General features: G+C 28.4%; 1 protein-coding gene across 2 annotated transcripts; it reads left to right on the forward strand.

Annotated features, from left to right (window-relative positions):
* The first annotated feature begins 3,296 nt into the window (after positions 1–3,296).
* On the forward strand, positions 3,297–8,698 carry LOC126683304 (superoxide dismutase [Fe] 3, chloroplastic). Of its 2 annotated transcripts, XR_007641696.2 has the most exons (9): positions 3,297–3,441; positions 3,540–3,626; positions 4,271–4,462; positions 5,920–6,091; positions 7,068–7,141; positions 7,590–7,616; positions 7,743–7,766; positions 7,840–8,036; positions 8,433–8,698. XR_007641696.2 is itself a non-coding variant. In XM_050379155.2 (8 exons), the coding sequence occupies exons 1-8, from the start codon at positions 3,382–3,384 to the stop codon at positions 7,963–7,965; spliced, it is 762 nt and encodes a 253-aa protein (XP_050235112.1). In that variant the 5' UTR covers positions 3,297–3,381; the 3' UTR covers positions 7,966–8,292. The 2 variants fall into 2 exon arrangements, 1 of the variants encoding a protein (XP_050235112.1); XM_050379155.2 differs by lacking the exon at positions 8,433–8,698 and having other exon boundaries at positions 7,840–8,292.
* Positions 8,699–11,278: the final 2,580 nt, after the last annotated feature.

The following is an 11,278-nucleotide window of genomic DNA, read 5'->3' on the forward strand; positions in this document are numbered from 1 at the left end:
TGAATATAGTTAATATTTAATTTATTTAATAATTTTAAATATTTTAAATTTTATGAAATTAATTAGGGGTGAGATTTTATGGAATTAATTAGTGAGGAGCACACCATTCCATTACGAGTATGCTGATTTAACAAATTAAGGTGGCATTTGATAAAAATAAAAATTAAGTGCTGAAAATTAAGTGCTGAAAATAATAATTGCTGAATTTTTTAAGTGCTGAACTAAATAAGTCTGTTTGATAACTCCAAGTCTGTAATTAATGAATATTATTTTTATTATTATTACATTTGAACCTTTAAAGATTAACTATTTTAAAATTAAAATTATTAAATATAAATTATATGTTATTTAAATTTTTTAATATATAAATAAATAATATTTAAAAATACATTATAAATATTACATATATTATAAATAAAAATTATACATTTTAGTTGCATATGTTGATAATAAATCCTTAAAGATTATAATGATGCCCCCCCTTTAATTTGAAAATAATCCTTAAAATTAAATATTAGTTTTTAAAACTTTTTAAAAACCATTTAAATCTGATATTTAATGTTGTGTGTTACAAACGAAAGTTCAAATAATGTTTAAAGCGGAAATATTAAATAAATAACGTATAAACTATAAAAAGAAAAGTAAAGATAAAAAATAAAATATTTATAGTGAAAATATAGCAATTTACAATTTTAAGTGTTGATCTTTGTAATATTAAAACAAAATGTGAGATAAAATATTTTTATTAGTGAGTAATAAATGCAAATAATAAGGATATAAAGTTTATTTAATGAGAAAACTAATATTTGATAACTTAATGTTTTCAGTAAAAAAAAATAAGTCAGAATTTTTGACTTATTATTTTAAGTGGTTTTTGACTTAACTGAATAAGTTAAGTTGAACTTTTTTGAGTTATCAAACCAACTTAAAACAATTAAATGCTTAATACATTAATTTAAGTAATAAGTTGGGTTATCAAACACCCCAAGTTAGCTAAGTTATTTTATCTTTTTAAGCAAACTGAAAATGAGGAATATGCAGAAAGACATTTAGTAAATCGGTCTGATTCTGTCTCTGTTTGTTCTGTTTGAAAAAATGATTTTAAAATCAAATTATTTAAAATCAAATTGATTGAAATTTAAAATTGTAAAATTAAACTGATCAAATCAGTATGTTATTTTGGTTTAACAGGTAAAAATATTAAAAATCAAAAATTGATTATTATAAAATTGATTTTTTAATAATTTAGTTAAATATACTTAAACTTGCCAAAATTGAATTATTTTTATAAATGAATCGAATTCAAACTCTTAGCTATAATCAAATCAAATTATATTTATAAATCGAATTGAACTAAACCAATTTAACTAAAATTTGCCAATTGATTTGGTTTAGCTAATTTTAAATCTATTTTCAAAAATTAATCATATCCTAATTAAATTAATTAATTTATAATGAAATAAATTTTTAATCGGTTTAAAATATATGAGTTTTGAATTTCAATTTTACAAATTAATGTTTCTTTTGTCTTTAAAGATTCTAAAATCTAATACTCTATTCATACTATTTTATTTGTTATTTCTCTATTTTTATACATATTAAAAATATTTTAAAGAATATAGTATAGTCACTACATCATTAATCTTCTATCTAATAAATTTATTAATATTAAAAATACAAAAAATATATATTATTAATACAAACATAATATTTCTTTTAAATATTAAAAAATGGCAAATAAAATGAGACGAATAAGTATTGTATTAGAGCTAAGATTTAAACTATAAAAAATAGTGATTATACAATACTTATTTTTTCACCATGCCACAAGTTTACGACGTCACATCTGTTACATTGATAATAACCAATCGAATTAAGCTGAATTATTTTATATTTACTAGTTTATATTTGGATTTGTTTTGATTTGATTTCTATTTGATGTTTTAAATATGAAAAATTAAAGGGTTTCGACGTGCACAATCATTGCAGTGGATTAATGCACCCCCTAGTTGCTTGTGTTTCACGGGTATTAGTTGATGATTTGAATAATTAAGCTTATACTATATGAATAGACGTTAAACTCATCCACAATAAGCAATCATTTACTATAACCATATATGAGATGATGTTACACTATTTTTGTGAACTGAAAATGATGTTACATTACACTTAACATGAAAGTTTTGTTCTAATCTTATAAGGCGTAGTATTAGTCCATACTAGTCCGTAAATATACGTTCCATAAAAATAGAAAAAATTAAATTTGTACAAATACCGAAAAATAAAGATTAAAAAAATTATATAATTGAGAGACCAACGAAGCCCTCTCGGATTGTTTTTCTTTTCTATTTTATAGTCTGATATGCATTTTATACTTTATTTTTATCAAAATGACGTTATTTTTTATCGTACGACCGACCAAAACAACGTTGTTTTAGACATTTATATTATGTATACCACATAATAAAAAGTTGTGCTATTGGTTGTGATGTTTTATAGTTTGTGTTTAAATCGAAAAACACAAAAGATTGTTCTATATAGTGACATTATTCTTAGTTTTTATTAGTTTATTATTTTCATTTTATTCCAAATATTGATAAAAATATAGCAAATTATTCTAACACCTCTCTCGTATATAATTACAGTTTTATTTTTTTATTTGAAAATCAAATAATACATTACTTTAATTTTGTTTTCATTAATATTTTAGTCTTTTCGTTCATTTTTAATGTTAATCAACTAAATCAATAAAAAAAATTGGAGTTTAATTTTTAAATTTATTTTTGACATAGGCAAAAATAAAAGTTATTTTTTAATAAAATTTAATGGTTAAACTAAATCAAATGACTTCATCGAGATAAATAATTACATATTTTTAATTTTGCTATTTTTCTTATTTTTAAAACTGAATTTTTTTAAATTATTTTATAAAAATAAAAAATTTAAAACATTAATGAATATATAAAAATTAAATAGAAATCATTAATTCATTAAATATCATAATATATATATATATATATATATATATGTATGTATTTATATTAATAATGAATTTTCAATTTTATAAATTAAATTTTTAATTTAGTGGACTGATATAAAAATAAAAATACACAAAAAATAAAAAAAATTGATATAAATAAATTCGAAGGATCGTTATAATTTTTGATTTTTAAATAAAAAAATAAAATGGTAAATTATAATAAATGTCAGAAGTGCGAGAATAGTATTTTCACAAAAATAAATAAAAAAACAATTCTTTTAATTTGTGTAAAATATAAATATCCTCCTAAAATGTAACGAGTGAGAAATTATTTCTGTTAGCATAGAGGGTCTGCTCAGTACTCACTCACTCACTCTATACTGCTTATCAAAATTACACAGATGAGCTGTGGCTGTACTTCTAATCCCTTCTCCCTGCAATTCAACACTCCTCTGTCTCTGGTTACTCCTAATTTCTATGCTCCCAATTTATCATAACATATTGTTCTTATTTATTTGTTCTCTAATTTTGGTTCTTGAATTGTTTGCATTTTGTTCAGCCTAACAATGCGCAGAAGAAAAGGGTATTACCAAGGGTTTCAAAAGCTGTAGCTTACTATGGATTGAAGACACCTCCTTATCCACTTGTATGTCTTTTATTTCCTCATTTCTTTTGTTTATTTAAGTCAGATAATATGGGTTTTGAATTCTCAGTAGTGTAATCTATTTATTTTATTCAATTTTTAGTTGAATTTATATGTTAACTTCGTAATATAGCAAAATTCATTTTTCAGAATTTTAAAATTTACGTTTTAATATTAAATAAAAATAAAAAATAACGTTAAAATCCAATTCTAATTTTTTTAACTTCTTCGGGGGTTGAAGAAAAAATATATTTGAAGCTAAAAATGATCAAAAAAATTAATTGAGGTGAAAGATTGAAAAAAAAGGGTTAAATTTGCTACCAAAATGTTGAAATTAGGACATTGTTATAAAAGTAAAACTTTAAATAAAATTGCAACAACCTGGAAAGGTTTGGATTATTTTTGCTGTTAGGCCTTTTAGAAATGGAGAAAGTCTTGTATTTGATTAGATTAAAAAAGAAAAAACTAATTTCGCATAAGGCTTGATTTTATACCATGAGATCTATATTTTGTTGTGAAATTCTTGCAGAGAATGTATAATGCAGGGTTATACTGAACATTTACTTCTGTTTTCTAACTTTAAGATGAGAGTAAGAATTGGATGTAATGACACTTTTAATTGGAATGCATTTGTTTCTGAATTGTAGGACGCGTTAGAGCCATATATGAGTCGGAAGACATTAGAGATGCACTGGGGAGAACATCATCGAAACTACGTGGAAGGATTGAATAAACAACTGGCAAAGGATGATGTTTTGTATGGTTATACATTGGATGAGCTTGTCAAAGTAACTTATAATAATGGAAACCCGTCTCCTGAATTCAACAATGCCGCTCAGGTGATCATAACTTCACTAGTTTCTTGGAATAAACTCTTTGATTCTATGTTTACGTCGATACCACTTTTTTTGGCTTAAATAAGTCGATGTTGTGGATAGAAATTCCATCTTCTTCACAGCTTTAGACCAAAAATTAATAAAAGGAATGATAAAATCTAAACTCTCCACTTTAGTCTGCAATGTTGAGAGCCTTATCTGCATCTCCTATTTGGTTAATGTTTCTCATGTTAAAATTTCTATACTCCAAATTCGACAACAAGTACATATATGAAATTAAAATACTGAAGAAACTAAAAAGTATGGTCTAGATTTTATAGGGCTTGTGTGGGACATCACTGAATATGTTTTAGTCATTTTAGGCCTTATACTCCCGTTTATTTTGGTAATTAGATGGTGGCAGAAGGTACATAATTTCTAGCTTTTGCTGGAGCAGCAGCTCAGATGTTTTTAGGAGTTTATTTTAAAGTTAATTCGAGTTTCAATTGGCTTGGTCCTCTCTAGTTTTCATTTGGGTATCAAACTCAACAAGCATTTATATATCTTCAGGATTAGGTTGAGTTTGTGTTTATAAAATCAATGGTTTATAATTCTTAACACTCAGTTTTCAATGCTTCTCAATGAAAATTCCCTGCAATTGCTGCTTTTGAATTGTGTGGTACTGTTCTTTTATAGTTTTTTTTTTTTTTCCTAAAGTGTTCATGTCAAGCTTAAATTTTTCGTCTTGTTATCCTTTATGCACAATTCATGCTATTTCTTTAATTTATCATCATGTATTGTTCATGTTATCTATACCTAATCTGCTATTTTTCCAGAATTCCAAAGCCAGTTTGGCTCACCTTTTAGAATGTAATTTAAGTCTGCATTTTGCAGTCAATTGGATTGTGACCCCTGGTGGGATGACATAACGGCAATTTGAATTCTTTCCATAGGATTTTGTTTCACAAAAATGCTAATGCAAGCATTTTCAAACCGTCTTGTAGTTTTGACATTATGGATAATCATTTCAACCTACAATTCTAAGGGCATGTCTTAGTAGTATACTGTAACTCTTGCTTGGACTTGTTTAAAGACTAGGGTAATTCCATAATTGTTGAATGTCAATATAAAAGTGTATAGCTCATAGTGAACATAAAATTAACACTGCAATACTAGCATCAGGATTGAGACATTTTTGCCTATATGACACTTGTTATTTGTTTTCAATAAGAATAGTTGAACCTAAAGTTGAGATGAGGTATTAAGTTTGCTGAACTCTTCTCTGCCGTTTTACCTTTGATTGTGGTCTTTTTCTTAGATGTTTTGATGTTTTTTTATCAATGGGATCAGAAACTTGAAACTCTTATTTTTATCTATCCTGATAACATGACATCCTTCTAAGGACAACTTTATCTTTACTAAACGGAGGCAGTATTTTAGGTTCTTAACTTCCTACTAATAGCGACTGGTTGATCTAACAGGTCTGGAATCATGATTTTTTCTGGGAATCCATGCAACCAGGAGGAGGGAATATGGCTGAACTTGGGGTGCTTGAGCAGATTGAAAAAGATTTTGGTTCCTTCACAAATTTCAAAGAGAAGTTTATAGAGGACGCTCTAACACTATTTGGCTCTGGCTGGGTTTGGCTTGTCTGTAAGTTATTCCTTATTTAATGTCATTGCTTTTTCAAAAATGACAGTGTCTTAAAGTTTAATGATTGCTTCTACTTTACACTTTATTCGGGGGGGTCAGCTGAAACTTGAACTACAAATTTGCTAACTCTCCATTTGAAAAAACTTTCAAATCATGCTAATTGGATTTGAATGCAGAGACCTGCAAGTAGGTCTCCCGAGCACCTGCTATTGGGTTGTTGAATATGCAATAGATTTGTAGCCTTAGTGATTATGATGGCAATAATTATCTTCACATGCATTCTAGTTTATTGTTGTTTACTCTTATATTCATCATTGTTCACGAGTGATTATGCTTTCACTTAATTTTAATTTACCGATTACCAAAGTTTATGGTATTATTGTTGAGCTAGTAATGTCTGGTCTACTATTTTTGTCTACAACTATCACACATTAAAAGAGACAAGGACCACTTTATCAGATATTGTGGAGACTAAAGTGCTTAGAGTTAGACAAAGTTTTTGTGATTATGTTGAGGAGAGCTCTGCTGAATAAAAATGATTTAACTAACATATTACTGTACGATACATGTAAAATGGATCATGTCAACTTATTTGAAATAAACATTTGAGTGGCTTGGTTTTAATTATTTTCTAATGTCGTGTATTAGATTGCTGAGGATAGAAAATTGATTATTAATTAGAAAAAACAACCTTCACCTCTTTTCTCTAAAATTGCTTTTTAACTGGACTAGCTAGACTTATGCTTAAGATGGTAAGGGAGCTCAGCCTAATTAAAAGAAAAAGGTTAAATCGTACCTTGTGCAAGTAGTAGCCATGCTTGTACCATCCTGCACTAGTGTATTGCATTGCATATATGGTCGTTAAACACAGCTCTATCAGCATAATAGAAAATGTTTCAGTTTTTAGTTTGTGGAGCTTCTTTGTCAGCAATAATTATGCTATTAATTAGCAAGTTTATTGTTCAACTGCTTGTAGTGAAGAGAGAAGAGAGACAGCTTGCTATAATTAAAACATCAAATGCCAACAATCCAATAGTATGGGATGATATTGTAAGTCTACTACATCCTATTTACTTGTAATTTATCTTATTAATTGCATTGCCTAATGATCTAGAAAATCCAAATATGTGCTGCTTTTATCAATTCTAACCACAATTTTACTTTTGCCAATTATAGCATGGTTTTAATAATTTTGTTTCAATTATAACCAAGTCCGCCAGTTGAACCAAATAAATTTATTTTGCTCGTGTCAATCATTAAATAGCTACCTATTGTAGCCAAATCTGCCCAATTGAATCAAGAAAAGACGAACACAAAAAAGATCCATCAATTGTTTCAATTTAGCAAATTTGGCTCCAACAGAAATAAAATCCATCAATTCCGACTACAATTGGTAAAATTGAAATTTTTACATAGAATTGATAAAATTGAATTTTTTTTGGGCCATTAAACCTAGTTGCATTGACTGATTTTTCATTTTTTTTCTCTTTTTTTGCAGCCCATCCTCTGTCTAGATATGTGGGAGGTAAATCATAATATTTCTCTCATACACATTAAGCAGACACAGTCACACATGCATGCACAATAATGTTTAAATTTAACAGTCGTGTTTCTTGCATTAGAAGTTGATTATTCTTCTTACAATTTGCAGCATGCTTATTATCTGGATTACAAGGTATGTAACTGTCGCTGATTTTTCTCCCTACGATATATGTCTTGTTGTTAATCATGAACTGTCTTGAAAACAGAATGACAGAGCGAAGTATGTGAATGCCTTCATGGATCACCTTGTCTCTTGGGATGCAGCAATGGCGCGCATGGCACGCGCAGAGGCCTTTGTTAATTTAAATGAACCAAAAATCCCAGTTGCTTGAATATTTTGGTTCCGGCAATACATGATCAAATAGCGTGGAGAGCCTTCCGAGTGATTCTGACAATGTAAAATGTGAGAAACCTTTCATTTTTCATCTAGTTTAGCTGTTTTCTTATTTAGAGCTATCCGGAATGATAGTTATAGGCGAGTCGGACTAGGCATATACGGGATCAGTCAGGTTCTACATTTTTGGATGAGTAAAAAGTAGTTTTGTCGAATGCCACTATACTAGTTAGTCTACTCATGTATTCGCTGTAACTTGTTTTGTATTTACTTGATGAGTACTTAACACGAGATTTTTTTTTATAAATTAGTCTCCTGAACTTAAGAGTTTTATTAATTAGTTTAACCTATGATTAATTACTTGTATTAGCTCCTTTCAGTTGTTTTGAAAATGGCATATTTGGCCTAATTGATAAAAATTTAAAAAATTCAGGGACTAATTAGTAAAAATGTTACCTAATATAGGTCCAATATTGATCATTGGCGCAGCAAAGTAATTGAAACAGATTGGTTGATTATGAAGCAGCATATGGGCATAATTCAGAGTAAATTGATGGATCTGAATCGTGGATAACAAGCAAAGTCCCTTTTGAAGATTTTGGAAATAAACATTGTCCAAAGTAAATGGTGGTTACATCATTGAGACCAACAATTGCTGGCAGAGGCGGATCCACTTATAAAAAGGTGGCCAATGCGTGATTAACCTAATTGGATAAGGCGTCTTATCTCCGTAACTAACTTTTAACAAAACGAGATTATAATAGTCGGATGTTGTCCATGTTAAAAAAAAAAAATTATCAAAAGGTGGTGTCTTTGGACCCAACATTTTATATATATGCTAGCGTTAGGGATGTGTGTGCACAATAGTTTTATTTAATTTATAATAATATATTTACATTAATTTTAAATAAAAGTTGGAAAATTATTGTGTTTGAAATAATTATAATGTCACCAAAATCAAAGAAAAATATTTGTGAGAAATTAAAAATTAAGTGTGATAAAAAAAACATAAATTATGAGAGTAATTGTCATTCTTTAAGCTAATTGACCAAGTAATGATTTGGCTAATTGTCATTTTTAAGCTAAATGTACCATTTCAAGCCAATGAAATATAATTTTATTTATAATTTAAAATCAATTAAATATCATATTTATAACTCCAAGATGCATACTATATTATAAAATATTATATTTATAACTTCTAGGTGCACACTACAATATGCATACATATTAATTTATATGTTATTTAAGTATTTAAATTATATTCCATAAATAATAAAATTAATCGTAATTGTTTTATTATTATTAATTATCTTTAATATATTATTAAATTTTGAGAAAATAACAAGAAAACCAACAAAAAGACTTCTATTTTCGTACATTACAATCTTAATTAGTATTTTTACTTTCTTACCATTTTTATTTCACAAATTACCAGCTCCCTTTAATAGTTTTCAGCCAGCACCACCTTCCTCCCTTCCTCCCAAGCCGACACGTGTTTAGCAAATCACACATGTATCGTGCTCTGTTAATTTACATCTTCTTCTCTTCTTTATTGCTTTTTTTTCGTTTTTTCAAATTTTTCCTGATTCCTCTCTTTTCTTCTTCCCTCTCTCACACGATCTCTGTTGATTTCAATCGTTTATCCTTCTTCATTTACAGTTTTCTTTAAACTTCCTAAATTTTAGCCATTATCAGTGTAGTGTGTAATGTGTATTTAGGTTTTAGGCTCCACATTTGCTATTAACTGCATTGTCTCTATAAATAGCATCATGGTTTCTACAAGATCAACTCCTACAAAAGAGAAGATCGATTCTGTTGTTCCTGTAAAAATGAAGTGAAAATTAATAAAAAAAGCTAAAAAAAATATTGAAGGAAGTGGTGTTGCTTCTGTCTCTGAGAATGTCAAAGCAAAGGGAAAGAAGGTGGATGAAACTGATTTGAAAAGAAGGCGTTTGGCTTTTGATGATATACCTGATCATCTGAAAGTTCAAAAATCCTTGCATATTGAAGAACCAACTCGTTTGATTCAGGTAATTGTTTTTATATCTGTATTTTTCATGTATAAGAGATGTATTTTGATATGTAATGTCATGTTCCGTTCTAAAAATAGTTTATAAAATAAGTTTATTCATACATGTATCAATTATGTATATTATATGTATCTAAGATCTGTATTTTTGTAGGCTCTAAGATCTGTGTTTTTTATTTTAAGTTTACATTAGTAGGCTCTAAGATCTGTATTTTTATAACTATAATATATGCATCTTATATGTTTTTTTGTTTTTTAATGTAAAATTATTTTGTATACAAATATTGTATTTTAGATTTACTAATTATGTATTAGTGTGTATCATTTGTGTATATTTGTAGAACTGGGACTACTTGTTAGATGCGGAAGATCGTTACACTTGTAGAGTGACTATGCCATTAAATTTCAAATATATTGAGGACATCAAGAAAACTCTTTCTGATACTCAGCTGAAATGTCACGACCCAATCTCAGGGCCGAGACCGGCGCTAGGGAATGGGAATGGTTGCTCCGAAACTCGTAGCAAGCCTAAAAACATAAAATAATTTTTCGCGAAACATATACGTCATGCATGACAGACATAAACACGTGTCATGCAGAAGCACACATGCCAGGCATACATATCCTCTGGCAGTCACAATATAAATAACACAGCGAGCGTAAAACATTTATAAACATTAAAAATATTAAAGTTATATTTACAGAAAACTATATATTACAGGCTGACTTGCAAAATACTTATCTACTGCAGCTCTAAGAGTAAAGTACTGTTTCTTTACATACTAAAAAATACAGACTTCTGGAAGTAGGATAGAAGTCCGTTGCTTCAAAGCGTCTTTATCCTGAAAGGAAATCTGTGAGGGGATCAGTATATTGGGATATACTGAGTGAGTTCATACATTTACTAATAAGTATTCAAATAAAATATAAAACGATATTCAATCGTATGCAGCCAAGTACAAGATCCGATTGAAACCTTAATCCTCAAACATACTAATCATCAATCAAGCAACCCAATCATTAATATCAAATTGCGAGTCCAACTTGCTGGTGGCCCAGCCACTAGATACGGGGACTCCAGACTACACCGTAGCCGAGTGCTCACTCGTATCAAAATCATATACCCAATCGTAAATTTCATAATCATCATCAGCTCCCAGCTGAGTCATATCAAAACTGGTGATCACACAGTCCTATTGTCGCCCAATAGGTAGCACGTTCCATCGGATCAATACTGGTTTCAAATCAAGCATATGCAATTTATAAAAAGAATTCGTAT

Source organism: Mercurialis annua, linkage group LG5 (assembly GCF_937616625.2).
Source record: "Mercurialis annua linkage group LG5, ddMerAnnu1.2, whole genome shotgun sequence".
NCBI lineage: Eukaryota > Viridiplantae > Streptophyta > Magnoliopsida > Malpighiales > Euphorbiaceae > Mercurialis > Mercurialis annua.